Here is a 23,135-nt window from a genome sequence, read left to right as displayed (position 1 = left end):
AGACCTACGCTCTGTGTTTGTGTCTTGGTTGTACTGTTTCGGTCAAATGAGGTTTACTAAGTCTGATTCAGACTTTCCATCATCAGCATAGCAGTGTATCCTTTGCCTGACTCTTACAGTCCCTGGACTTCTGCCTTGCTGTAAAAATTATTGCATAAGAAATCAAGGGAATTGGGAGGTGTGATACAGGAAAAAAAGGCAAGTTTGTTAGAATGATGAATTCTGTAGTCATGGAAGGTCAAATCCTGACAACCAGATTGCATATCCAGAGACAGACTCCCCTGAGTCAGTGGTAAAGCCAGAAGTAGGGGCTACAAGGCATGGCTCAGTTTTCTCTCAAGGAAAGGGGTTCTGTTTTAGCACTGCTCTGGATTGCATGTGTTTGGCTGGAGCAGAATTATTCTCTGACAGTGTGCTTTAGTATTCCTTCGGCATTTTTGAGAGGAAGAAAACATAAAAGCTTGTATTTACATAGATTCAGTGCAGCCATGCTGAATGTCCTAACTCTAATTAAGCTGATAATAACAAGGACTAAATTATTTATTTATGCAGATTTAATGTAAAACACACAGAAAAAGGGAACACCTGTCCAGGGCTCTAGACTTCCCTACCATAAATTACAGGCTAAACTAAGATTCAGTAGCTGGTGGAGTGCCAAGCTTCCTTCCCCCTGTACCAATATGTTTTTCCTCTTTCAAATCTCACCTCTGTGGCAGTCATGCAAACGGATGCATGATGCATGACCTTAAAAAGAAACAATAGCAAATAGAAGTAGAGAATGAAAAGGCCTCCAGGATCTGCTACTGAGCATCACTCTTCTACCACTGAGCAGCAGAGGAAGGTCTCTCTGCTCTACTTCTGTACGAGGTAACATCTTTTTTAAAGTGGGGGAAAGAAAGGTAAAGATTACGTTATTCCAAATTTAGTGCGCATAATCACTTATGTCAAAAAGTCCTTTTTGGTACCTCGATATCCAGTAAACAAACATTTATTATCAAGTAGCAAATTCTTTGGCACGGAAGCTGAAATTAGAGTTTCTTAATGCTCACAAAAAAACCCTAATTAACTTAATTAAAAAAAAGAATCTGGCTTTTGAAGAATTTGTAAATATCTCATTCATCTGACAAATGGTGGAACTACTGCCCAGTTAAGCAGTGACAATACTGTAGCTTGCATTCTGGTTGTGTCACTTGAGTAAGACACCTGCATTTGCCATCTTTTATTTTGTTGTCTGATGGATCAACAGCACCTGGTCTGCATGTCCATGCTTGGGGGAGGAAGTTCCTGCCCTTGGCCCCAGTTTTTTCCTTAGCAGAAGAAAACGGCAAAGGTGGCCTCCATGGGGGCCCTGTTGTTGGCATGCCTGGCTTTGCTTGATGTCACTGCCATGCACAGCTTCATAAATAGTTTGCAGCTGGTTTTTGGTTGCTGCCACCCATCCTTGGGAGACTTTCTGCTGCCAGGGCCCACAGCGTAAAACAGGGAAAGGAAGTGGTGCTAAAACAAGGTAGACCTCCAGGAGAAGAGCTGATAATCTCTGTGCTCTGGAAGGACCCCTCTGAGATGTGCTAGCGGATGTGCTAGCCCAGGCTGCAAGCTCCCTGCAGTCGTTTTGACATGAAACTTTAATTCACAAATGTGGAACAAAGTGCAGAAAAATCATCACTGACTTGCTGGAGAAATCCAGTCCCTCCAGTCAGTTCATAGCATAGCCAAGGCTAAATGCAGGAAAATACTGATTATTATCTTCTAATTTGTGCACTTTAGTATTTACCTACTTCCCACATATAACAAGCAGTTGAATTTACTGGTTTTTATTTATGTTCCCATTTGAAGTATGCACCAAACTGAAGCACCCCCAGTTGTTCTGACCAGTTCCACTGGTGGGTCAGAAGTTTAGAGAGTCTGGGCACAACGGGCTTTTCTTTTGCCATCTTCTCCCTTCAACTAACCTTTAGTCACTGTCTTTAGCTGAAAAGACATTAGGTCTCTTGGCTGCTGAGGGAGTTTGAAAAGGTTTTTGACTGTCTGTTTTCAATAGAAGAGCAAAAGTTGCATGTTCGTTATGCTCAAGTGCTCCCATACCCTCAGAGTCTGAGGACAGTGTCCAAACCCCACCAGACTTCACCCTGCTCTACTGCTAAGGAAGCTGTTCCCCTGGGAAGCTGCTAAGGGGAATCAGAGCCCAGGTTCTTGTGAAGTGTTGTTCAAAGTCCCACCCAAAACATTTTGCATTTCTGCAGGAGAAAAGAGTTTGGAAGCTTTTCTGTAAGACCTCTGAGAGCATAAGCCATGCTATATCGTTATCTTCCAAAGTGTGAAAGAGAAAAACTACTGCAGGGACAAGACCTGCCCTCAGAGGACATCCCAGTGTCGTGCAGAGGGAAAGAGAGGGCCTGGCTGTCACAGTCATCGTGACATATTTTTACATTACACTTGGCAGAGCCTCGTTAACTTTGGATTTATGTCAGCTTCAACAGCTGAGGAGCAACCCTGAAAAGTTTTCCTCCCAAACTTTTTGTCATCATAGAAAACAGTATTTTGGGGGCTACCGCATTACAGTTTATGCTTCACGTTTCTTGCAAAGAGTTATGTAACTGCCGCTGGGTGAGGCGTTCGGGATTGCCCAGCCCGTGCTGTCTGCCCCAGAGCGCCTGACAGGGCCAGCGTTTCTTTAAAAGCTCCCTTCAGAGTTTTATGTTTCTGAGAAAAGGTGCTATTCTTAGCTGCAGCCGTGTGCAAGAATGCAGAGGAAAAGAGCTTCCAGATGGGCGGGAGCCTGCGTGCCGGCTGCGAGGGCCCTCACTGGGAGCAGTGCCGGAGCGGCGAGGGCCATGCGCTGTGCGGATGCCCTTCCCTCTCCTGTGAGCCACTGCCTCCTTCTCACCCGTCCCCCAAAGGGGAAGGGAATCACTCGGAGGCTCCTGTAAAACCCGTCTACCCTTGATGTGAAGGCTGCAGTGCTTCCCAGTAAGTGCTTTCCCTTGTGCAGAGCCCTGCAAGACCTGCTGGGGGACGTCACCAGCAGCATTTCGAAATGGGAAGGACCAAGGATGGCGGTGACAAGCTGCCAAGGCAAGGTTGTCTGTGGCCGCTCTACTCACACCAGCAGTTTCTGTAGCCTGCTGAGCAATGGAGTGTGTCTCAGGAGCAGGAGGCTTTGAAATACTTCTCACCTTTTGCTTTGCTGCGCAACTGTCTTGTGGATGCTTTGTGGACCCAGCAATGACGGTGATTGAGCACTCTAGAACTGCTATTTTGAAATCACGTTTATGGCCGGAAAAGTAGCTGATGATTGTACATTGTACAAAATTCTGCTTGGGATTTAGTGGAGAAAAATTTTTCTGCTTTACATAGTAACATAGTGGTTTGACACATGACAGTGTAAATACACTTTTCTCACTGCAGACAGTAACTTGGGTCTTTCCAAGAAACAGAGTCACAAAACTCAATTTAAATTCCTCTCGTTACCACTGATAAGCCAGCCAGACTGCAGCCCCGACCCTGCAGCCTGCCATGGGCGGGAGGAAGGAGCTGCATGTGGTCTCAGTTGCTGGTTGTGAGGCATGGGCAGCATTAACAAGGTTGCTAACTGATTCAGACATGGCTGCAACGAAGCACATAAGCCCCTGCCTAAATCTTGCCCTAGCTGTCGGGTGAGTACACCTGGAAAGGGTGATGAACGCTTAAATTAAGAGTCTGGGTTCAGTTTTTAGTTCAACATTGTCTCACAGAGACACTAGCCAGGTCTTGCAGGTCGAATGGCTCTGAGGCCCTGGGGTACCCTATGGGTCCTCCTGCCAGTGGCACAGACTCTGCCTATGAAATATCTCTGCTCACATACAATGATGTTCATGGGACCAATAAATATCCAACCCCCCTCCACTTTGTTTCTGTTACTACTACGGCTCTTTTAGAAAAGCAGGCCTAAGCATTGAGTTGTTAGGCATGGGAATAATGATACTAAAAGGCATTTCACTTAAAAGGTAGCTTATTTTCCTGTTGTTGTTCCTTTAAAATTTAGTGAAGTATAAATATAGCTTAGTTTGCACAAGAGCAAATGAGGTAAGTTCCACCTAATTCTGCCATTTTTGTAGAACAGTGCGTGCTCTGTCAATAATTACATTTTATTGGCAAGAAAATATGCCACCTACATGGCATCCACATTCTGCATTTTAAAAATAGCTGTTGTCCAGCTATAACTTACATGAAAATCCAAGAACACATCAAGCATCCTCATTTATCATTCCCCAGTGAAACTGTTTTGCCACACATGCCAAAGATAATTGCAGAGTCAATTAAATGTGTAATTTATTGCTTGCTGGTGACATGTGATGAAGTTGGGTCTCAAAACAGGGCTGTTGGATGAAATAACCTTGTTTGGTTTGTATCGCTCTTACTGAAACAGTTACTTCAAAGAGAGGCATCTTGTTTATCTAGAGAGAGTATCTGCTCCATCGGAGAAAGAAAAAACCCTTTGTTCTGGAGTGCTGTCCTCCAGCCATGCTCTGCCGTATCCATCTGAAAAGCCCTGCAGACGTGTGTCTTTGTACACAGTCATAAAGGTGTGGGAGATCTTCAACATGCTCTCATATACTTTGAACAGTCTTTGGAAACTCTCCCCTCCCCTTCTCAATAATGAAATGTAATAGAGTATTTTTAAACTCTGGGCCTCAGAAATAACTACGTGGCTTGCTGGTTGTCATCAGTAGCAATGAACTGTATCAGATGACTGTATCTGCATACGTGGTTGTATGAGATGGTGGAAGATGTTCTTCCCTTAGTCTTGGAGACATCAACATACAACATGCTACAAGTCACTGATGTAACTGCTCGTTTTTGTGCAGCAGCGCCTATAAAAAGGGATTTTCAATACAACTAACATCTCTGCTATGTCTACCGTAGGGTGTGTTGGAGAGCTTTCTGGGCACAGCGGTGACTGGAGCGATTTTTTGCCTTTTTGCTGGTCAGCCACTCACAATTTTGAGCAGCACAGGACCTGTCCTGGTCTTTGAAAGGCTTCTCTTTAATTTTAGCAAGTAAGTAAAGGGGTGGAGGAGGGAGGAGGGGAGGAATGTCCCACACTAATAAAATACTAGCTGGGGAATGAGGGGTTTAGCAGTGGGGAGGGGAAGGGATTTAGTGCATGAAATGAAACATCTATTTGTTCCTTGCTGAGACTGCAGTGAAATCACAGCTGGGATTTTCAAAGGCATGTGCGCCTCGCAGCGCTTCCCGGTGTGTTGGGTGCGTATCTCCCTCGGGCTTCTCGGAAACTCTTTGCCAAGTCTACAGTGGCAGAGAAGTTTGCACTCCTTTCAGTCGGTGTGCTGTTCCTCCCTGAGCACTGTGTATTTCCCATAGGATCAAAGACAGACATCCAGCTCACAGAGGTTTTGCTAACAAAATCCAACAGGTCTCCAGGGTACCAAAATTTGTCGTTCCATCAATACTCATTTGAAATAATAGCTGTTATTAATAAAAGCAGAGTATGTATGGCATAAACAGCTACAGATCATTATTTGTCCCCAGAACTCCTAGATGGATCTTTGCTATATTAAATGCTTTGTTTTTTTTTTTTTCTTTTAACTAGTGTAAAGAGATTCTGCTTCCCCCCACTATTTTAACATTTATGCTGTGATAATGTCTGAAACCCAGAGCTAAAGGGGGCCTGCTTTGGTACGTGTTCACTTTTGTTACAGATCTGTAATGCTAGCAAAATATAGTGAGATTCCCTAAAGGAATTGGTATATTCACTGATAATTTCACCTGTAGCACTACTGATATTTTTGCATGGTGTTTAGAAGATAATTTTATGTTAAACAGAAAATACCCCACATCTCTTTTGTGGCCCTCCCTCCTCCCATCAGAGAGAGCTCACAACACTGTAAGTTGTGAAAGACTTGTATTTTAGAACATGAAATGAGTAGTATTTGGATTTAAGACAAACTGGGCTTTCTTTCAAAAGCAGTTGCCTGTAATGCGGAGCAGTTCTTTTGCCATTTGTAGCTATTTTTAGGAAAGGCCTATTGAATTATTAAGCTTGAACGTGGTTGCAGGTTGCAACAAGGCAGGAGACATAGGCTGTGTTTGGTTGTTTAATTTTATCTCCTTCGTTATATTGCATCTATGTGGGTAGTTACTCATCTGAGTTGGTAAAGTAAGAAATAATTGGGAGGATACAATATGACCAGGTCTTTCCTATGAATACCCTACACTTGAAGAAGTCTTTTGAGGTACAAACCTGCAGCTGGTATAGCTATATGAGATCTACTTTTGCAGTGCTACACTGGACTCTTTTAGAGTGAGATGATTTTCTTTGGCTACTTCATAAACTTTGTAATACTTGTGGCAACGTGAGATGTATTTGTGAGAATAGTGCAACACAGGATGAAATGGGCACAGTCTGATTCTGGTGTCACCTTGTCAAAGTTGGTACTACTTTATCATCAATATTGTCGGGTTTGAAGCCTGTATGGTCTCCCACCACTCTCTGGTTCCTCTGAGACAGAGCCATATTTGTGCCAACACAGGCAGAGGTTTGTCTTGGACAAGAGGATGCCACAGAGAGACTTCCTGCCCCTTCTCCTTAAAACGAAGTGTAGTCCCCTCCTGCCCGGCCTTGGGATTTCTGGGCTCATTCGTGCTGCCTGCCCACTCCTGCCATACAGAGGCAGAGGTGACTGGCTTTGGAGCCTCTCTTCACCCTGCTGGAGCACAGGCAGGGAGAGATAAAAGCTAGGAAAAAATGGACAGAAAACTAGAGTAGCTTTGGGAAGGAAACTGGAAGCTGCCTGTTGCTAAGAGCTCTGCAGCAGAGCAGCAGGAGGGGCACTTTGCTCTTCTTTCTTTGCCTAGTATAAATGAATAAAATCAGGAATACACTTGCTATAACTGTTTGCATCCAGCTTGCAGGTCTAAGCTGCACATGGGAGCAAAAAAGCAAGATGGACAAACACTTTGTATGGCTTTTGGAGGGAGAGAGTGGTTATTTTTCACCTGAAAAGGAGGTGGTGGTTATAAAAGCTGTTGTTCCAACACCTGCTGGAGCAAAGTGGCAGGTTCTGCGGAGGGAGTCTTTTTCACAAGATAATTGCAATCAAGTGCTGTGATTTTCAATAATGCATTTGCGGTCATTCATATTCACAACACTCTGTTCCATGCTGGGAGCAAAATTAGAAACACTTCCCATCTACTGATTTGTAGAAAGTTCGACTCTGTGCGTGAACAGGTATCTAAGAGAGCTTCTGTTAAATGGCAGCCAGCCTTCCCAGAAGAAACTCGGCCTACAGCGTGATCGTGGTCTTAACTAATGGCACAGTGCAGTTCGGTGGCAGCTTCTTTTATGAAACCTGTCTCTTCCTTTTCTCCACTCCATTCCCCATTTGGTGCAGGAAGTCAAACATTAGAACCCTCATATGAAGAATTTTGTTGGCAGCATATAATAAAACAGTTTAATTAATGTAGGCTTCAGTGTTTTCTCCCTTTTCACAATCACAAGGTTGCAGCTGCCTCGTGTGGGCGCCTGTTTGTTCTCTGCTCCATGGTGCAACACCTTGCGCTGGAAAACTGCCCCGGAGCCCCTCTGCCTGCCCGGTTTCTGCTGGTGAGGGCACATGACCTTCGGGGAGCACAGGGCAAAATTGCTGCAGAGATGGCAGCATGTGCACAAATGCTGACAAAGGTGTCTACAGAGGTCCTTCTCTCTTCTGTGACTTTCCCCAGAAACTGCTGCCCTTCTGCCTCTCCCCCTCAGCGCTGCAGGCTGCCGGGGCACAGCCCCTGGTTTCCAAGGAAAAGCAGCTGACCAGTCTGGTTGGGGCTGCTGGCCCCTGTTCCCTTCCCCAGAATGGGCACTAATCTCCCTGGCAGGGCCTTATCTGCACTGCTGCTCTACTTTCTCATTTGCTCCGTCCTAAAAGCCTCCCTTGAACTCTGTGCTGTGGCAGGGCATGGCAATCATGAGCAGAAAACAAGGTGCAAACACACTTCCCTGGAGATACCAATACATTTCACTCCATTGTTCTCCATGGCCTGGTACCAGGGTTTTTTATTTCTTCTGCTGCTCTGTATTTCGTTATTTTCTTCTGCTGGTATTTTGATTTCTGCAGATAGAGCAAGGGCCTGAGACGTGGCAAATGCAGGATGCTGAATGTGAGGCTTGGCAGGAAAGTGCTTTTCTAAAGGAGACCTGTAAACCACCATCTTCCGCTGATGTAAAGCTGGGGACTCTCTGAGTTGAGCTGCGCTTGGGCTCTACAGCTGGCTGTTTGGGCCTTTACAGCTGTCCATGGGTTTGCCCAGGGAAGCTTTTTACTGGGAAGCCTGAAAGAGCTTGAATTCACTGGTAACATTTATTAGTGGAGTGATTGTTTCTGAATGCTTTTCTGCTAGCTCGGCTATTAAATGCACAGCATAGACTTATGGGGTTGCCTGGCTGAAAAGAGACAGAGAACTTAGTACTTGGGAACACGTCCATAGAGCCTAAAAAAACACAGGTCTCAGAGGCTGTACATTTGCCATTTCTCATTGTAAAGAGCTAGTTCCGTATGGAGTTATCTAACCCCTTGTATTTTTCCTCCTTGTCTTCTCTATCTTGTTGCAGAGACAATGATTTTGACTACTTGGAGTTTCGCCTCTGGATTGGTCTTTGGTCAGCCTTCCAGTGCCTCATTCTTGTCGCTACTGATGCCAGCTTTCTGGTGAAATACTTCACCCGCTTCACCGAGGAAGGTTTTTCCTCCCTTATCAGCTTCATCTTCATTTATGATGCTTTCAAGAAGATGATTAAGCTGGCAGATTATTACCCAATTAACTCCCAGTTCAAAGTGGACTATATCACACATTACTCTTGTGCCTGCGAACCATTAGATCCAGGTAAGCGAATGTTTTTTTAGCTCTCCAAATTGCAGATAAAAGTTTTCATTTGCTTTCTCTTTCTGTTGTGCTGCTGCCAAGATAATAAAGAGATAGCTCAATCCTTCTTTATCGGTTGTCTTCAGATAACCTATGTTAGCTTTATTTTGAAGGCACCATGGCCTGCTTAGGGATGAGTTTCACCCTAAGTGGTAACTGGAATTTCTTTCTAGCCCCTCTTGCTTGAACACCTCATGTGTGGGTCATTGCCAGTGGAGAAGCTGTCTCTGTATCTTTGTCTCCTCACATCCCTGCTGTCATTAATTTTGAATGGCAGCTTCTGAGAAGCCTGTGAAGGAGCAAAAATGGTGTTTGAGTCACTGCAATGGCAGCTAGGTCAGTCCTGATATCCGCTGTGCCATTTTGCCAAGTGCAGGTGCTAGATTTATTCGGGGTGTTACCCAAACGTGGGTGGCTTGCACCTCCTGTCTGTGTGTTTGAGTGAAAGAGCACAAATAATTCCTCATTAAAGCAAATGGGAAGCACATCCAATGGAATTTTGCCTATCACTAGCACGTGGGCCGCAAGACAAATTTATCCAGAATAAGTATAGATCTGGCAATACAACTGGGAACAGAAGGCTACAGAACCCAAATACAAACAGACGTGTGCCAGGTTTACCATTAGGGAAGTCGTAACCACTCCTAGGATCCTTCAAACAATGAGGACTGAGTAAGAAAGTTGGTTTGTGCTCAAAGTAAACTTCAGTTTATCTCGGCATACCTGCTGAGCAGGAAAAGCGTCTAGCTGCTGTAGCCACCTCTTTGTAAAATGCGTCAGGAACTGGATCTGTTTAAACTATGAGTTTACACTAGTTATTAAATGTAGGATCTCTGCAAGGACTTCAGTGCTGTTCCAGTTCTGCTTCCGTTTGAAGGGCAGGGCATTTCCTCTCTTGGCAGCTGAGGAATTAGGCCGATGGGGAATGGTCTGCGATTTCACTCTCAAACTGGGCAATGCCGAAACAAAAGTCTAAACTGCCCATCTGAATGCTGGGGCACAGATCCACTGCACAGGGCAAATGTGAAGGTACAGCTGGCATCTGCAGAGGAAGCCTGGCTGTCACTCTTTTCATTTAATAAGAGATTTGTACCCGGAAATACAATGACAGTCTTTACCTGGGTAAGCTAGTGAAGGGACAGTTAGTCTGTGTTGTTTGCTAAAGTTCACAAACACTTGCTGTCACGAGTCCCTTTTCATCCGACGTGCCTCTTAGCCGCATGTTTGCTTCCCAGGTTATAGCTGTTTTATTTCAAGTGCGCATACACACACATAGATGCACATGTACCTGTGTTTGGTGCTATGTCAGGCCCCAGTGCCAGTCTCACTCCTGTCTCACTTTAGGCAGGTCTGGGCCAGTTAGTTGAATGCCACAGACCTGGTTCTCCTGACCTGGGAGACTTCAGAAGGGTTCAGCTGACCTGGGCTTGGCTTGAGGCGGTGCTGCCGTGCTCTTGTTGTGTTTTGAGCATAAGATTCACACAAGGGCTGGATGTGCAATTCTGATGCACCTTTCTCTGCCCAAGATGTCAAAGGCCTGCCAGATAGTTCCAGGTCTTCTCAAGGCCCTTCGATTTATCTTCTCTCTCAGGGGTAACTCCTAGGTTACAACACTACCTCAAAACGCAAGCTGCAGGTGGGCATACTCTTTGCTCCTCAGAATACCCCAGTGCACAAGGAATCTCCTCAGCTGCTGCAGCCTTGTAACGGAGACCGCAGTTTCTAACTGCACGTGGAATGGAGACACAGCTCTGCCTCTTCCTTGTTCCCTTTCCTCAGTCACACTCCCATATTAGAGACCGACCGCATGTCCCCATGAGTGCACGCAAGCTGCTCAGACCTAGCCCACAGCATGCTGGTACTCTCCATGTTCCACCATGGGGCACTCTGGGAGTATTAGGCAGTAGATCTTGGGGATTTAATCTCCATGCTTCACAGTAGTAAGATGAGGCATTATTTGAAGGGCCCATTTGTTCCTAACAGTTTGTGCATTCCTTTAATAACAAAACTCTGGCACTTTGTTCCAACATGCTGTTCTGGCAAAGCAATGCAGTTTTTGAGTAAATAATACTGAACTGATAGATTGTTTGGTTCTCAACACTGGAATGGTACGTAAGGTTGACTTAGCAATTGTGCAGGTAGCAGTAGTGGCATTGTGAACTAGGAAACAAAACTCACCAAAAAGGAAACAGAAAATTTGGTGGTAATCCTCCACAGGTCTCACTAAGTTGTTTGTTATACAAGGAAGTGGCTTGCTAGTTTTAAGATGCCCCCCTGTCTTGCTATATAGATTTGGTAGTTGATTCCCTACGCGCACACACACACACACACGCTGTTCTCCACTTTCCTGGAGTCCTGTGCTCCTGCTGACCTTTCCAGTTCCTGAGTGGCTTTACGGTAAGCCCCCAAGGAGGATGTATTATAATAGTTGCATCTTGAGTAAAGCCACCCATGGGCAATGTTAGCAAGACCTGGATGCGGGACAGAAGCCTTTACCCTTCTGCTCAGTCATACATGGAAAATACCTGTCCTGGGCATGAATGGAAGAACATGTGGATAGCTTTACTGGGTCAGACTAAAGGACCATCCATTCTAATGTTTTGTCTCCAGTCATGGCCAGTGACAGGATTGATGTGCACTGTGTGAGGAAATACCATGCCTGCTCTGCGTCTGGAGGTGGCCATTCATTGCTGTCAGAGCTTGGTGAGCATGAGTGACTGGCACTCATCTTTGGTCAGACAAGTGATAGGATCATTGCTGGAGCTTCCCATGGGTCCTCTGAACATGTGAGTGTCACCTGAGTTATTCTGAGATGGGGCCTTCTCCAAGTGACCCCACCAAACAGGTGCCATCTGTACTCCTCTGCGTGCTGAGCAAGCTTTTGGATCACACAACTGCGTCATCTGGAACTATATCAGGAAGATGAGGGACAACGTCATTTCCATGTCTCCTCCTTAGTTTGTCAGGTAACATCAGACCTTGAATAGGAGGAGTGACCAGATAAGAGTTGAGATACTGACAGCAATCTGTTCTGATAACCCTCTGGGACTTTGCTCCAGCCATACCAACCTCTGCTAGATACATCTGTGCGAGTCCATGCCACCTGTGATGTGAAGCCTGTCACATTATGAATAATGTCTGGGATTCAGAAGCTGTCAAAGTTGAGGGAGAAGACTGGAAACAGCAAACAATCTGTCAAGGGAGCAACAAACAGAGCGATCCCAGGCTTAAACTCAGTCTGAAAATTGTTTTTTTGTTGTTGTTGAAAAAATAATTAGTCTTGTGTGTTTAAAGCAGCGACTGCTGGGATTACTGTATTCACACAGCACCTGGCACTCGCTAGGCCTATGAGCTTGTTCTAATCCCTTGGTTGGTGGCATGCCCTTCCATGTTGGATTTGACACAAGGAAGTCTCCAGAGAAACAAATGGCCTATTAAATAGTTGCTAGCATGTCAGTCTTGACACTGACAGTTTGGCACCTTTCACAGGTCTGAAATACACTGGTGCGTGCATCGTATAGCAATGTCTCTGCATAAACACGGACAGCGGCCATAAGGAAAAGACAGAACAGGTTTAATTCTTGCTCCTGGAAAAACAGGTCTCCCCATCAGCTGCTCATTGCCGCTGCAGAGGAAGGTCTCTCTCTGTTGCTGCCATGCAACAGAAAATCAACAGCAAAGTCACGGGCAACAACCGGGAAAGTCTTAAGCTAAGCAAAGTGCTTTCAAAAAAAGGCTGGCAGTTTCTTTTCATTGGCTCTGCACATAGCACGGATCCTCCAACAGGAATATTAACACCACTGCTATCTAAAATATCTCTGAACAATCCATGTTGCCTTTCACCTGACATTTTTAACCCATCACTCTGCTGGAAATCATTGAATCCCTTCGTACAACACCAGAAAGACTAATGAAATGATGATGTGGTCATATGTAGCTGTTGTGGTGTCAGTTCAGCTTTCTGTAGTGTGTTCCCCAAAGGATGGGGAACTGCCTTTGCCAAAAATGCACTGGCGTCATGGAAGATGTCTCCATTTCTCACTCACAACACATAAGTGGCCTGACTTTTCACATCCTGCACTTTCTAAAGCCCTTTATGACTATCTGCAAACCACATAGCAAGACTGTTGTCTCCTTGTGGGAGGTTTCATAAACAGATATCAGAAGCCTATGAGAACATCAGTTATGTTTTTTAGCTAATATAACATTCTCTCCCCTGAAAGTTTGTAAGCTTCCTCTCATGCATTAGGAAATGGAATAGAAAAGCCAATGCCAGATTAGCAAAGGGGCATGCCTGATTCTAGGAAATGATGTGTAATGTGGTAGCAGGGGATTTCTTTCCAGTGTTTTTCCAAAGCATGGAAAACCACTGCTGCTGTCAGGGGTGTTATTAGCAGTGGCTGCTAAGCTGTTGGGGGGTTGCTGGGGGCCGAGGGGGAGCTTTGTTTGTCTTTGCAAAGTAAGTGTAGGTAAAGCTTTATTGATTTTGTAGCACCACAGGTGGTGCCGAGAGTTCTTCCCTCATACTGCGAGTCACGCTTTTACGGTCGGGTTTGAACTCTGTGCAATTAGGAGTGGTTGAAGCAGTCCTTTTCTGCATCACTTGGTTCCTGCGCCCCGGGGAGCAGCAGCTCGCGGGTCGTGTCTCCTTGGGCTCCTGGAGGCGGGCTGCCGCACGCCAGCAGCGTCCCTGCTGCCCTGGGGGAACGGCCGTGTGCGGGCCGGCCCGGGGCTCCCGCCGCTCCAGGCTGCACCGGGGATGACTCGGGGCATACGTGGCAGTGGGCTAACTCCGGGGCGTGCGGGCTCCCTCGGGAGCTGTGTCAGCGGCTTTGCAGCTCGTGGCGTTGCCCACGTTTCGGTGAAGAGGAGAGACTTCTCTTCTTTCTGGCCTGAAAGGCCTTTGCTTAGGGCTTGGAGGAAGACATCACGCAGGACAGTAAAGTAATGCTTTTGAAATCACCGACGGGATTTTTCTCTGCTCTGGAAATGATTACACGGTGCAGCGTGCGCGGCCTGCCCTTTGATCCGCGTACCTCCACTCTGTGTGTCTTTGAGCAAGCACACGCTCTTTCACAGGAGTTAAAACACAGAAACAACTGCAAAAACCACGCTCCCCCCACTTGCAGGAGGAAAAGCATCCCCAGAGATACTGTTTAGACCTGGAGTTAAAAGAAGTATGGCTGCAGGAGGTCTCTCTTTGGGCCAGTAGAGATTTTGGAGGAAGAAAAGAAATACTCTATACTCCTGGTCTGTTCTGGCGAAGAAAAAGTAAAAGCAGAGAGATTTCAGACTTTGCTGACATTGCACATTCTCGTGAGTGCACGTGGGAGCGCGGCAAATGTAAAGGCTGTGTGCTGCAACGCAGATGCTGCTGAGCCGCCCCAGCTGAGCTGGCTGCAGGGCTAGAAGGTGATAACTTGGTGCTTTCCCTTCACTGCAGTTTTTCGGTCCTGAGGTGACAGTGCCCTGATGCTCGTTCAACTCACCTGCTTGCGTATTCCTTGACAAGTCTGCTTGCAGGAAATATTGCATTTCTACTTGAATTCTAAAATGTAAATGATGTGTAATCCTGTGGAAGCAAAACAGAAACATGCAGTTAGGTCACGATGGATGGAGCCCCTCTTTAAAATAAATTATCTCCGTTCTCTTGATTTCAGTTACTCCTTTATCTATCTTTTACTTCTCAAAGTGTGTTTGTGCTGGGTTCTGAAGTGCATTTTGCTTTTTTTGCTATCTTTTGGGGATAGGTCCTTAGGTGTTTATTTTAATCCAGAAATCTTTAGGAAAATATTGCAAAATCAGTGAAATTATATCATCTGTCTATATGTTTTTCTATCTGTCTATTTTTTTACAGTGAATTCCAAAATAAAAATTTCGTTTAGAATATGTTTTTCTTACCAAGTTTTTTTCTTTTTTTAAGTGGTTTATGACTGACGCTTTTGAGTCATTCGGAAACAATACTTTAGACTCCCTTAACTGGAGCAAAGAGATTGCAAATGCAATTTGATGCTCTTTTACAAAGATCTAGTAACGAATGATTTAATAGTTTAGATATGCTTTCGGCACCACGCTCACAGTACTTCTGTTTTTGTCCTCTCTTGCAGTTAATAGCTCGTTATTTAATGGGACAAGTGCGCTGTCAGCTGATGGGCTGTCCTACTACTCCGCTGAGATGGTAAGTGAGGCTTCTGGGAAGGCAGGCCCTGAAAGCATCCACGCGGTGTTTGGGAGCTCTATAAGAAGCAGGTTGGCGTCCCTCCGCTCCTCATACTTTCACTCTGCAAAGAGGCAGTGTTTAAGCAGTGGTCCGGCCCCAAGAGCAAGAGAGGAAACTATGGCTTCTTTTTTTTTTTTCACTAAACAGAAACAACCATCAATCCCAAAGTGAGGAAATTAATAGGTATTTATTCCAGCAGTGCTTTTCCATGGGAACATGCGGCCTCCTATAACCTGGCTGGTTTTGGCCGTGACCTGGCAGTGTGTTGATGTAAGAAAAGTTTGCATGGTTGAAACCGAGGACAGCTCACCACCTCTGTTTCCTTCCCTTGACTGTGTTATAAGAGAGCCAGCAGTTTACAGCTGGATTTTAGCTTACCTATTCCTTCCAGTGGCACTGATTGCAAGTGCAGTTCACGTGCTTCTTTGTAGTTTGCCTGAACTCTGTAAGTGCCATGAGTTTCTGCTGGACCATAGAAATAGCTCAATATTTGATCACATGAAGAAAATCCTCATGGTAAAACTCCCCATTGCCTAATGAGCAGTGTGACACTTTCTTTTTGCATGCTCACTTTATCCTTGAAGCATTTCTCGTAGTATTGCACATGGAATAGTATGTACATAATCTGATAATATTAATTTCTTGTGAGTGGCAGGCCCTTTTTTTTGCAGCCCAATCTGTACATGTTGGCAGGAAGGAAACAGTTCTCCTTGGGAATTAGCAGGATCCTTGTGTGCAGACCTCATCATGCCCAGGGTGGTAATGACACGAGTGTAACGGCCAGCCCTTCCTTTGAAGGGTCCTGTTTGCATCCCGTTCTTTGATTTCCTGTAGCCAGTACTGGCTTTTCCAGATTTCACGGAGGCAGTGTGCTTTGGATGATGAGAAGGAAATAGAGCTCAGTGGTTTTGACTCTCTGTTTCATGTTTCATGCAGGGCCAATATGCTGAGATGCAGAATAATGTGTTTTTGCTTAAGAATACAGATCCTAGCCGACTGTTTGTTTTAATAGAGTGGCCACTCTTGTGTGGCATCACATGGCCCCAACAGAAAGGGAAAGGTTTCTGAGCTGGGGACACCAAGCTCGTGCAGGCAAGGATGCTCAGGGCTCTAGAAGTGCACAGGAGACACAAACCTGAAGGAAAGGGCATTGCCCAAGGTCCCACAGAAGGTCTGCAGTAGAGTGAAGAAATAGAAACGAGGTCTCCTCATGGCCGGCCGGCTGGACCTTGTGTGCCCTTCCCTGCTGTGTGCCTTCTTTGCTGCCCAAGCCCTGCTCACTCGCTGCAGCTTCTGCGCATCAGAGCTGCCTGCTTGTGCGAGGGCTGAACTGAGGGCCTCGTTGTTCAGCTGCCTGTCACAGCACATCCTGCTTTGCAGGGTGACGAGCAGCCCCAAGCTCTGAGACAGCGCTGGCCGTCAGGACGCCTAAATCCACCTGTCAGGAGAAGAGTGCAAGTTGCTACTTTCATTTCACGAGCAAGAGCAACTCCGCTTGTTATTTGTGGATTTAGCATTTGATTGTCAGTCTCGGGAGAGGGTAGGCATGCTTAAGAGGAAGGCAAAGGACTAAATCAAGGCCTGGAGACCTGAAAATAACCTCCAAAGTTGCATTTCCTGATGGTGCTTTCTTGGAACAGTAATCTCAGCATCGCAGGCCCCTGTTCCCAAACTCCCTGTTGTGACACCTTCCCTGCGACTTGGTAGGGCTGTCCAGGGCCTCCCGTCAGACCGCACTGGCATCTCTTGGGCTGATTTTGAAAAGAACCAGGGGGCCACAGTGTCCCCACAAGAGCCAAGCCCTCTGCTGTGGTCCCCACCTGGGGAGCAAGCCCAAGGCTGGGAGGTTGGCTCTGCTCCCTTGCACGTGGCACTGCGGCGGGACCAGGGACTGTGTCTCATCAACCGTCCCGGGCGCTCGCGCTAAATGACGGCCACAGTGGGACATCCGCTCCCGGTGAAGGGTGTCTACAAAGTGCCCCCAGACCTTTGTTTTTCTTGATCCCTGCCGCTTTGAAAGCCACGCTGGCTCCCTCTGCAGCAGCCCTGAGGGTAACAGTCAGGGCAGATCTGCAGAAACGCCACCAAGGAGGGACAAACTGCTGCTGCTTGGTGCTGCAGAGAGAGGCAATGCTGAGAGAACAAGTGTGCAGCACCTTGTCAAACACGAGCGGATAGCTGGGTGGTGGTGGTGGTGGTGGTGGTGGTTGTTTCCCCCCCACATCAGTGTCAGCAAAATCTTGCCTCAGTTCAGCCACATCTCTTTGGATTCACAAAATTTGCTGAGGAGGCTGCAGTTGCTTACGTGCAGCTTCAGATCATGGCTGGATAAAAATCCAGCATTTTGTGGCATGTGTTGTATTTTTAAATGTACACTTTATGAACAAGATTTCTAGTAAAACTTTGCTTGACTTCCTAATTGAAAATTTTGCTTACTAAGAACAACTTTTTGTACTTTACACTTTTGCCTCAAGAACATCCCTTTTTGGTAAATCACACATTGGTCTGAATTAGTTTGTTCCTGCATTTGTGACAAGTTTTCTACAACTAAAATGTTTGGAGAAAAATACTCTTTTCTCTCTACGTATTTATTCATTTTGAGTATTTTAAAATATTCTCTCTCTCTCTCTCTCTAATTTGATGGCTTCCAGGACTGTAGTTTTCTTCATTTGGGTTTTCATGCAGAAATGGAGGAGTAGAGACAATGTGATTCTAAAGCTCCCCAGACTGGCAGAAGTTTGTAGGTACCCAAAATTACCTTAAACTTTTCTTGGAATTAACATATACTCTCTGAATTCACAATCTCCCCTTAAGATGGTGCTCACTATGTGCACCTCAAATAGACTCAGGAGCTTGCTGCTATGTGCACATTTATGGTCTTGGCCTCTCCTGCATTTGTATTTGGTCTGTCCTCATCCCTGCGCTGATATTATTATGAATTACATGCACACAGGGAGAGGAAAACACACTTCCTCAGGCTCCGCTTTGCAAGAAGCATTAGGAAACAGATGATCATCTAACATGGCCTGTGCGGCTCTGGATTCCACAATGAGATTTTAAATACAAATAGTGTCTCCCTATCTGGCAGTTACAGTCAGTCATCATTAGTGACAAAGTCTTTGCATCAGGGTGGAAGCAATTAAAGGAAATTCAAATACAGGTTCTTATTCAGGGATACTGTGGGGAAGGGACCCGCAGTCTTACCGAAGCCAATGGAAATTATTTTATTTGTGGGTGTTGAGTCCCAGCAGGTGAGCTGGGGCTGTAGGATGTTTCTGCAGTTATGGGCAAATTTCCACAGCTCTGCGATGACCCACTGTTCCCCTGCCTGTCCCCGCTGGCGTGGGAACGACCTGGGCAAGGCACTCAGGCCACCTCGCACACCAGGCCCATCAGTGTCTGTGCGGGGAGGTCTTTGCGGGTGGTAGAGCAGGGAGGGAAGGCGAACCTCGGCAGCGCTCTGACTGCTTTTCTGCCAAATGGAGGGGATTTGGGTAACTCTGCCTGTGTGGAAGAGTAACGTCTCCTGCGACTGCTGAGGATTTGAAGTGCACTTACTTGCAACCTGCCAGTGCAAGCTCAATTCGTACAGGCAAACAAGGAGCATTTTTGTGAAGCTGGGTTGCTCTGCCCACTCTCAGTGGAGGGTGTTAGTCCGTAGCTGCAGCTACGTCTTCTCCAAACACTGGCTGCGTACGGCCATAAAAGTAAAGAATAACTTAAATATATTGCAGATCTCCTTTTAGTCAGACGTGAGCAGGAGAGCTGTCTCAGAGCTTGTCAGAGGGGCACTGAGTAACTGCCACATGGCAGCGCAGTTTGTGCGGAGGCCTCGTGCTGCCGGCAGGCTTGAGGTGAGCTCAAGGCTTGTTTTGGGAAAGGGCAAGGAGAGAGCTTTTCAGCCGCGGAAACAGTGCTAGCCTGTATGTGAGAGAAGGGGGTTTGGATTAGGTGTCATCCGCAGTGAATGAGCAATGGAGAGGGGATGTGGAGTTTGTCTCAGGCCGCCCCAGCTTCTGCGTGAGGTTTCCAACATGATGTTTCCACGGGGGAAAACCCAGAGTTCATGGAGACGTTCTCTTTGCTCTGCAGTACAACGGCACCATTGACTGGGCGTCTCTGACAAAGAAGGAGTGCTTGAAGTACGGAGGACAGCTTGTGGGCAACAACTGTAAATACGTCCCTGACATCACCCTCATGTCTTTTATTCTCTTCTTTGGTACCTACACCTGCTCCATGGCCCTGAAGAAGTTTAAGACCAGTCGCTATTTTCCAACCACTGTAAGTATGTCCTTTCATCCTAGCAGTCTGTCCCTTTACTTCTTCAGAGTGCAAGGGTAAGCCCCCCTTTTGTTATAGCTGCAACACACAGTGACAAATGCTTTGTAGGAAAGCCAGATTGCATTTGTTGGGATAAAAGCATGGCACTGGTTAACCAAGGTATGTCCTGTAATTTTTTAGCTTTCACTCTCTTTCTCCTCTGAATGTGAGGAAGTAAGTCAGCAGAAGAGCCCAAATCTGTCATTGGGATGTGACAATGATTTTAAAGGTACTGAAGGCAACAGTTTGAAGCTAAGATATGTATTAATACAGTTTATCTGGATGAGATTGGTTCCACCTGTAAGAAATCAGAAGACTACTTCAGGCATATACAGTCTCAATTGGCCATTTTCAGTGTCAGGTGTAAAGCTGAATGTGATGTACTGATGATGTACTGAGGATAGAGTGCATGGACATTTGCACAAAAATCAAATGACAAAAAGTGGCTATTAATCATTATGTCAAAAGTCTCCCTGCATATAGCCAGAGGGAATATTTGGGGAGAACAGAAGAAGCCCTTTGCTTCGTTGTTGAGTGGAAGCTGGTGAGCTAGCTGTCTGTATAGAACGTGGCAACAGAGGCGCAACTTTCACGTTACCATTTAGCATGTGAAATACTCAAAAATCAGTGCAAAAATGTTGAACTCAGCTGTAGTCCATGTTTGGCCTACCTGTTATGGTACAAACTTACAGGAGAAATTCCACTTCTTCCCTTAGGATCAGATGCAAAATAGGAATGTCCTGATAATCTTTGCATTGATCTAAATGAAATTTTGCTCAGACTTGCAGACAACTTATATGCACCTCTCACATGGCTCACCAGACATCTGCTTGTTCTGCCTCCCTAACTGAAGCTGCAGCAACAGCTGGTAAAGGTATGAAGGCAGAGAAAAAATCCAGGCCTTGCATCTGTGAGGGGCTCAGCTGAAACACACTGGACTAGAAGCTATGCCCTCCCCAAGACCGAGCTTTTCCCAGTCTCATCAGAGTCTGAACCTGACAGAAGGCAGACCTGTGAGTTGGCGGTTTCCGTGTGTAACAAAGCCATTTTTCTCTCGGAAACCTTCCCCCTGTTTTTGGCATTCTGACACACTGGGATTTATCCTGCATGGATGTTTACTGTTCTGCCGTGTTAGAATTGAACCGCTATTATTTTTAATAAAAAGGAAACAAATTCCATCCAGGCTGGAATGCAGCTCAATTTATCTGTAACCATGTGAACCTGGGAAGCCTGGAAGGAACAATGTTGAAAAGTTCACGCAGGTTACAGACAGGCACGATGGGTCCTGCCCGGCTAAATCTTGGGGCCTGACCAGTGGCAGCTTTAACTTGTCATAGTGCCATTGATTTCGGTAGCACTCTTTTATGCCTATTGAGGATTTAACTGAGGAGCCTACTTTCTTTTCCTATCTGTTTCAGTAGATTCTTTACTTTGACAGAAATAATGTAATCTCTGCCATTCATACAGAACATCACACCTGTAATGGAAGATTGGGTCTTTTTTACACCATTGTCTGGTGCAAAATGCCATTTCTTCTTCCCTTTCCCAGACTTTTATCTGCATTGCAAAATAAGTCACATTAAAAGAACGGAGTCTGGGGATTTTTTTCTTAAGGCCACACCCCTTAGGAATCTTAAGATGGCATGAGAAGCTAAATCTTTGCCAAAAAGGTCTCTGGCTCTGGTGGTATCACGGAAAGACACGACTATGTGAACCCTCAGGAATCAGAGATCAAAAGACAAATGGAAGAAGACTATTTAATATCTGTAGAAATGTCACTATGTTTTAAATTTGATTCATAAATGTTTGATATTTGTCAGTATTGGAAGTTGATCTTGAAAGCTCTCTCAGTGTGACCATGATGCATCATGAAAATGTATATCTATAAAAAAGAGGAAAAAAGACACCTGAATTGTCTAAGAATTATTCCTGAGACCTATGTGAGTTGTAATGCCAGTGGTACAATGCACGCTTAGCTGCCTTTAGAATAGTTTGGGGTCTTCTGTAAAGAAAATCTATCTTAAATTATTTATTTCCAGCAACTGGATGGAAATGGTTAAATGTACAGATGGGAAAAATGAATCAGGACAAAAAATTTGGAAGTAAGGAAGTGAATTTTTTACTTATAGGTTAATCATTGCGGTCTGATAGCACAGATCTTTAATGTTGGGACTCTGGTCACAAAGGCCCTATTTGGCCTACAGCTACCTTTTAAGTCCCCATGTAAATTGCTTTGATCTGTCCCAAGGGCCCAGAAGTAGGTATTACCTCCCACAGGGAGACTACCAGGCAGTTTGTCAAGCATGCCTAAAACTAAAGGGCTGTTAAATAACATAGTTCACCAATTAATGAGAACTGAAGGTGCTGACAGGCATCGAGATACAGCGAGGTAGGAGTAAGTAAACTGAGTCTGCCTTGGAAAACCCCTTTCCTGTCTGCTGAGCTGCAACTAACAGGGTCCTCTGGCAAAGCTCTGCTCTTTGATTTGAAATGAGAGAGTTGTGGCTGTTCATCAACCACCTGGCAGGAGGGCAAGTGACACAAAGCGGGTGCTACTGCGCTGCCCGGCGCAGAACTGCTCCTTTATTTCCTTCGGGCATGCAGAAAGTGTTTGCTTCTGCATTTTCCCCCCTTTTAAAAATCGCTGGCCTTCTGCAGTTTGCCTTTCCATAGCAATTAAGAGGCAGTCCTGGCCCCTTTCCACCCAGAACCTCACGTATCCCTCCGAGGTCCTGCCTGCCTTTGCCTCGGCTGGTGCTTGGTGCTGACGGTCGGCAAGTGGTGCTAGCTGTGTGCTCGCGGCAGGCCGGCAGTGCTCCCCAGCATGCTCCGCAGGCATCTCGCACCCTGCTTGGAGAGGTATTTGGAGTCTCAAGTGAGCTCTGCTCTCACCACTTCTTCCAAGTGCATTTAATCTTTCATGGGAAATTACTTATTAAAGAAAGGGGCAATTTTTCTCGACAGGATCACAAGCTTTCCAGGCACTGCTGTGGAGAAACGAGGCATCCGTGCTGGTGATTGCTGGCTACTGTCGAATGCAATGTCAGTAGGACTGCTTTGAAGAATTCTTGTGGGAGTTTCTTACAAAAGCAGTTTTCTTTTTCCTTAGGCTTGTTTTCATACTTCCATTTAGGCTTAATTGTTTGGCTTTCAGACAGCGCAATAAAGTACCAAGGCACATTGAGGAAAATGGCATCAGACATTACAATGTGCACCTTTGTTTCCACCAAAAAAGAAATGATTAGCTTGTATTGCCACCAAATGCAAGGCTAGAGTATCACATTGAAATGAAAGCATGGGTAAAATGCTCGTTCATAGTACTAACTATTGCTGTGATATCAACTTCTGTTTCAGGCCAGGAAGCTCATCAGTGACTTTGCCATTATCTTGTCCATTTTGATTTTCTGTGGAATAGATGCCCTGGTAGGTGTGGACACACCAAAACTAATTGTGCCAAGTGAATTCAAGGTATGTACCCGTCAGCTTGTTCTGTGGCCTCTGTAATAGGGTTCCTTTTCCACCCACCTGCCCCGTATAAAATCAGTTGCCCCCGAACAGCAAAGAAGTCAGCTCTCTGGAAAGAACCGTTTCACTCAGCTGATATCCTTTTCATTAGTACCATTTTGGTTGGCTGATTTATCTTCTAATTCATGCTTCCACACTTTGAAGATAGGCTCAG

General features: G+C 45.6%; 1 protein-coding gene across 1 annotated transcript in view; it reads left to right on the top strand.

Annotated features, from left to right (window-relative positions):
- SLC4A4 (solute carrier family 4 member 4) overlaps nt 1-23,135 on the top strand; it is a 198,358-nt gene that overhangs the window by 149,383 nt on the left and 25,840 nt on the right. The window contains exons 13-17 of the mRNA XM_067297497.1: nt 4,906-5,039; nt 8,606-8,877; nt 15,024-15,094; nt 19,229-19,417; nt 22,811-22,924. Of these exons, the coding sequence (XP_067153598.1) occupies nt 4,906-5,039; nt 8,606-8,877; nt 15,024-15,094; nt 19,229-19,417; nt 22,811-22,924 (780 nt within the window). The remainder of the gene's footprint in view (nt 1-4,905; nt 5,040-8,605; nt 8,878-15,023; nt 15,095-19,228; nt 19,418-22,810; nt 22,925-23,135) is intronic.

Source organism: Apteryx mantelli, chromosome 5, assembly GCF_036417845.1.
Source record: "Apteryx mantelli isolate bAptMan1 chromosome 5, bAptMan1.hap1, whole genome shotgun sequence".
Classification (NCBI taxonomy): domain Eukaryota; kingdom Metazoa; phylum Chordata; class Aves; order Apterygiformes; family Apterygidae; genus Apteryx; species Apteryx mantelli.
Note: the sequence above shows the minus strand (reverse complement) of the source record. Positions and strands in the feature narration are given on the sequence as shown.